We start from the raw sequence: 4,987 nt of genomic DNA on the forward strand, positions 1-4,987 counted from the left end.
CAAAGACAGGATGCCTCTTTAGTTCTGGGATGTATTGGTTTTTTATTTGTTTTTTATAGGATCAGCTTCATTAATAAAGGTTGTGTTGGTTTGGCTGTGTCCCATGGCTGGTCTCCGTTTTGCTCATAAAATTAAATCTGAGGGCTTGATCTGCGAGCTAAATCCTGCAGTGTCCCAGATTGTCAGCGTCTCCAGCATGACGACACAACAGTCTGAAACAGCAGGGTTTAGAGCCGAGTCTCTCACAGGGATAACACGTTAAAACTGGGGGGCTATGGAAATCCCACGGCTGCTGGAAACAATAGCGAAGGTTAATGATAAATCCTTTCAGCGTAAACAAAGACCGTGTTGAAACCAAGAGGAGCTCAGCAATGAGACTGGAGTCAGGCACTGTTGCCTTTAGCTCTGAGCTGTCCAGTCCCTGGTGCTGAAATGGGTGGGACATCAAGGGTGGATAGGAATTGATTTCTTTATTCGTCTGATGTTAATCTAATCCTGGAGTTTAAACGGTGGTTGTTGCTCTTCCCTTAGATCACGATGATGACCAAACCATACGGGAAGAGCTCCGGAGATGTGACCGAACTGGTCAGCTCTTTGGGCTGGATCGAGGAGGATCTGAGTTCTCAAGATGGGGACCAGAATTCTGAAACAGGGGACCGCTACAACCCCATCAGGGGTAGCAACCGTGGCCCTGTGGATCTCGGCAGCGAGGACATGGAGGAGGAAGAGGAAGAGGAAGAGGAAGAATCTGGTCTGGATGGAGAGAAAGCACCAAAGCGGAGAGGTCCCAAGAAGAAGAAGATGACCAAAGCCAGACTGGAGCGCTTCCGTGCCCGTCGGGTCAAGGCCAACGCTAGGGAACGTACACGCATGCATGGACTGAACGACGCCTTGGACAACCTCCGGAGAGTCATGCCCTGTTACTCCAAGACTCAGAAGCTGTCCAAGATCGAGACCCTGCGGCTGGCCCGCAACTATATCTGGGCTCTTTCTGAGGTTCTGGAGAATGGCCAATCACCAGAGAGTCATGGCTTTGTGGAGATGCTCTGCAAGGGGCTCTCGCAGCCCACCAGCAACCTTGTGGCCGGCTGCCTCCAGCTGGGACCTTCCACCATGCTGATCAACAAGCTGGACGACAAGTGTGGTGGTCCGGGAGCTGGTGGAATGGGTGCTCAACAAGGACACACCCTGAGTTACCCATCTCCTGGCCTTCCCAGCCCACCATACGGTTCTTTGGAGGCTTCTCATCTGCTTCATCTGAAGGGCTTCAAAGGGCCAACGTACGAGAACCACTCGCCCAATGACTGCAGCAACGGAACGCCACCATACGACGGTCCACTCACTCCACCCCTCAGCATCAGCGGCAACTTCGCCCTCAAGCAAGAGCCATCACCCCACGAATCTGAGAGGAATTACACCCCACACCCCACACACCCAGCCCACTATATCTCCTCTCACCATTACCCTCCGACCTCCATGTCTGGAATCCCTGGGGCCCAGGGCCATGCACTGTTCCCAGGCTCAAGGTACGAGCTTCCTTTAGACATGGCCTTTGAGTCGTTCGCACCTCCGCACATGGTGAGCTCACAGATGAGCACCATTTACAGTGAATGAACTGCCAAAGCTGCAAGAGGCCCCTGACAGTTCCTGGTACATAGAGTGCAAAAGTTTGGGTGCGAACGGTCAAATGACACCTTTAGTCGATTTTCTAAGTGAAAATAAGTGAACATCATCCACAGAGAGCACACATCTGCTCATTGCACAATTGCTCTGTTGAATATAACACAAAAATGTTAAAACCGTGCCCTCATCTATAGGAATGTTTGGTCATGTGTGAACTCATTTTCACTTAGAAGACCAACAAACTGTCATTTAACCAGAGGTTTTCAACATTTCTCCACGCAACTGTGTACAGAGATCAAGCAGAGACATAAAGGGACATCTTGCAGCCACTATGTCTGTGATCCAGTGAGCACCGAGCCCAATTCCTCGACTTTGAAGCCACATTCAAGAGAGACAGAGACTCTTATTTTGACTAATTTATTCTTGTATTCCTCACTGCTGAGTTTTGTGATTTGTTCTGGACTTTCCTCTCCCACGGACTCAGTAAGAATCTTATGCATATCCTGTGAAGACCGTAAAGACCACAAACACACGCACATTTCCCTAAAGCCTCAAAAAAGAATTGTCTTCTGCTTATTTTGATAAACACCCTCTAAAATGTTCAACATTAAAGCAATACATTTTGCCATATGAACAAAAATGTTTTTATTTATAGCTGTATTTAATATTTATTTTGACTGTATGTTTTTAATAGCATCGGTCAGCACTGGTTTATCACGTTCTTGGTACGCTGCCAGTCATTGCTACCATTCCTCATGAAGTATTTAATTTATTTATTGGGAATGTTTTGGGTTAATGTATTTTTTTGTGTCATTCTACACTGTATTTGTCAGTTTTGGAAAATGTTTTGTATATATTTACCTGTTTCGCACTTATAAATAAATATTCTTATATTATATACAAATGCAATCTGCACGTGTTTCATTGGCTGCTTTTTTCGTCTCAGATTCTGTAAAAAAGAAATAATAAATAAAATAAAACAAAAGGTTTTTGATCAAATGCTTCATTAGTTTTAACACTGTCTGAATATTTTCTACAACATTGAGCAAAACTAATCTCTAATCTTTAGCTCTATACTAGAGTGTTCATCCCTCCATGTCACAGTGTCAAGATTCCTTCATATTAATGGCCTTTGTACTATGTGTAATTAGAAAAATGACCCAAATGGAATCCTATCCTGCTTGAAAGACAATCTATTTGACAAAAACCTGTGTCCAAAATGGGCGGCTCCAGGGACCTGGAGGTTGTGGGTTCGATTCCCGCTCCGGGTGACTATCTGTGAGGAGTTGGTGTGTTCTCCCTGTGTCCGCGTGGGTTTCCTCCGGGTGACTATCTGTGAGGAGTTTGATGTGTTCTCCCTGTGTCCGCGTGGGTTTCCTCCAGGTGCTCCAGTTTCCTCCCACAGTCCAAAAACACACGTTGGTAGGTGGATTGGTGACTCAAAGTGTCTGTGTGTGTGAGTGAATGTGTGTGTTGCCCTGTGAAGGACTGGCGCCCCCTCCAGGGTGTATTACCGCCTTGTGCCCAATGATTCCAGGTAGGCTCTGGACCCACCGCGACCCTGAACTGGATAAGCGGTTACAGATAATGAATGAATGAATGTGTCCAAAATGGTACATGTAACTCACAAAAGACCAAAAATCATACTTTTATTGGTTTCACTGATCACTTTCTCCCAAAACGTAGTGACAAAGAAAATCTAAGAGTGAAACGTTTATAGAATAGTTGGATTACACCATTTTCAAACATGTTCCTATAAACAAGTGAACTGGTAATAGGTGAGTGCATCATGATTGGTATAAAAGGAATATTCACCAAAGGCTCAGCCTTTTCTAAATGGATCTCTACACTGTACTAAACTGTGAGAGAATTGTCAAACAGTTCAAAATTCAACATTATCAAAGAAAGATTGCAAAGAATTCAGGTCTTTCTGCACCTGCCTTCCAGAATACGGTGAAACACTGAGGAAATCAGGAGTCCAGTATACGTTAGGGTATGAGGTAGAGCATTGCCCATGGCACGGCGGTCCTGTGTGTGCTGAAGGTACCATTGATGTGGAGGTGTATACTGGGATTTAAAAAAAAACACTCACATAAAACACTGTGTATCTTCTCTGATGCTAATAGTGTTAGACTCAGAAACAAAACTTACACACCTTACGTTTATAAAATGCAAACCGTCTAAGATGGGGGCTGTAAAAATAATATTCTAGTTTACTATTTTGTGTAATTGGTCATAGTTATTGGTGACTTTTTTCTTCTCCAATAGTAATTAGCATATATTTTTACATTTAGCTGTAAGTGCTACCGAGGAACAAAGAAAACCATGTGTAGGGTTAGGTTCCATTAGGTGCAATTTTGCAATGGACCAATGAACAAATTCATTATAAATACACACACACACACACACACACACACACACACACACACACACACACACACACACACACACAGATTGGTCCATTTGTCACAACAACAACACAAAAGAGAATTATGATATTTTTTGACAGATTTTGGTCCAATAACAAACAATCATTCCATTTTTCACAAAGATTCCAAGATTTCACAAAGCTCCACTGTAAAAGAGAACATTTTTGAAGTTTAAACTGAATTCATATTTTTACTTTTGTTGATCTAATAAAATTATCGAATATTTTGAATAAAACCAGTTGCTTGTTGCCTATGTTTTAGGATTGAACTGTGAAGCATTTTACAGTCACAAAGCATAAAGAGTGTGTGTGTATATGTGTGTGTGTGGTGGGAACAGAGGGAAACTGTATGAAGCTGTAAGTCAGGTCACACTGGCCTCAGGGAGCCATGGGAAATCAGGACTAAGGAACAGGTGATTCTCACTGCTGCCCCTTTCACTCTCACTCATATTTTCCCAGCATTCTCAGGCCAGCAGCATAACGCCCAAACAACAAAACAAAAAAACACAAAGCAGAGTGAAATTCATACATTCTGAATAATAAAGGTTCCCCAGTGATTCATCACTTTAATTGGCACATTATGTGGAGGTTCTTTTAAGTGCGTCGTACACCAGAGTGGTTCATCCACTGGACCATACACTAAAAATCCTTTGGGGGTGTTTTTGGTTTTAAGGAATTGGCCAAGAGAACTTTTATGCCACATTTATTGTTAGGAAAATTAAAATCAACCAAGAAGAATATATGAAGAGAAAGAATTCATGCGAAAAATCAACCAGTCAGTTATTCTAAATTTGCAGATCTGGTTCTTTAAAGAACCATCCACTGAAAGTTGTTTGAATCAGATTCATGTTCCAAGGAACCTTTAAGTGCAGCAAAAAAAGTGTGGCTGGATATGCACCATTATATAAATGTTCCTGCTGGGATTCTTGTCTAAAC

The 4,987-nt window shown here is 43.0% G+C and overlaps 1 protein-coding gene across 1 annotated transcript; it reads left to right on the top strand.

Annotated features, from left to right (window-relative positions):
• The first annotated feature begins 537 nt into the window (after window positions 1–537).
• On the top strand, window positions 538–1,614 carry neurod4 (neuronal differentiation 4). Its single transcript, XM_066673087.1, has one exon. It carries the CDS (start codon window positions 538–540, stop codon window positions 1,612–1,614), a length of 1,077 nt encoding a protein of 358 aa, XP_066529184.1.
• Window positions 1,615–4,987: the final 3,373 nt, after the last annotated feature.

The sequence above is a fragment of the Hoplias malabaricus genome, chromosome 5 (assembly GCF_029633855.1).
Source record: "Hoplias malabaricus isolate fHopMal1 chromosome 5, fHopMal1.hap1, whole genome shotgun sequence".
In the NCBI taxonomy this organism is placed as follows: Eukaryota; Metazoa; Chordata; class Actinopteri; order Characiformes; family Erythrinidae; genus Hoplias; species Hoplias malabaricus.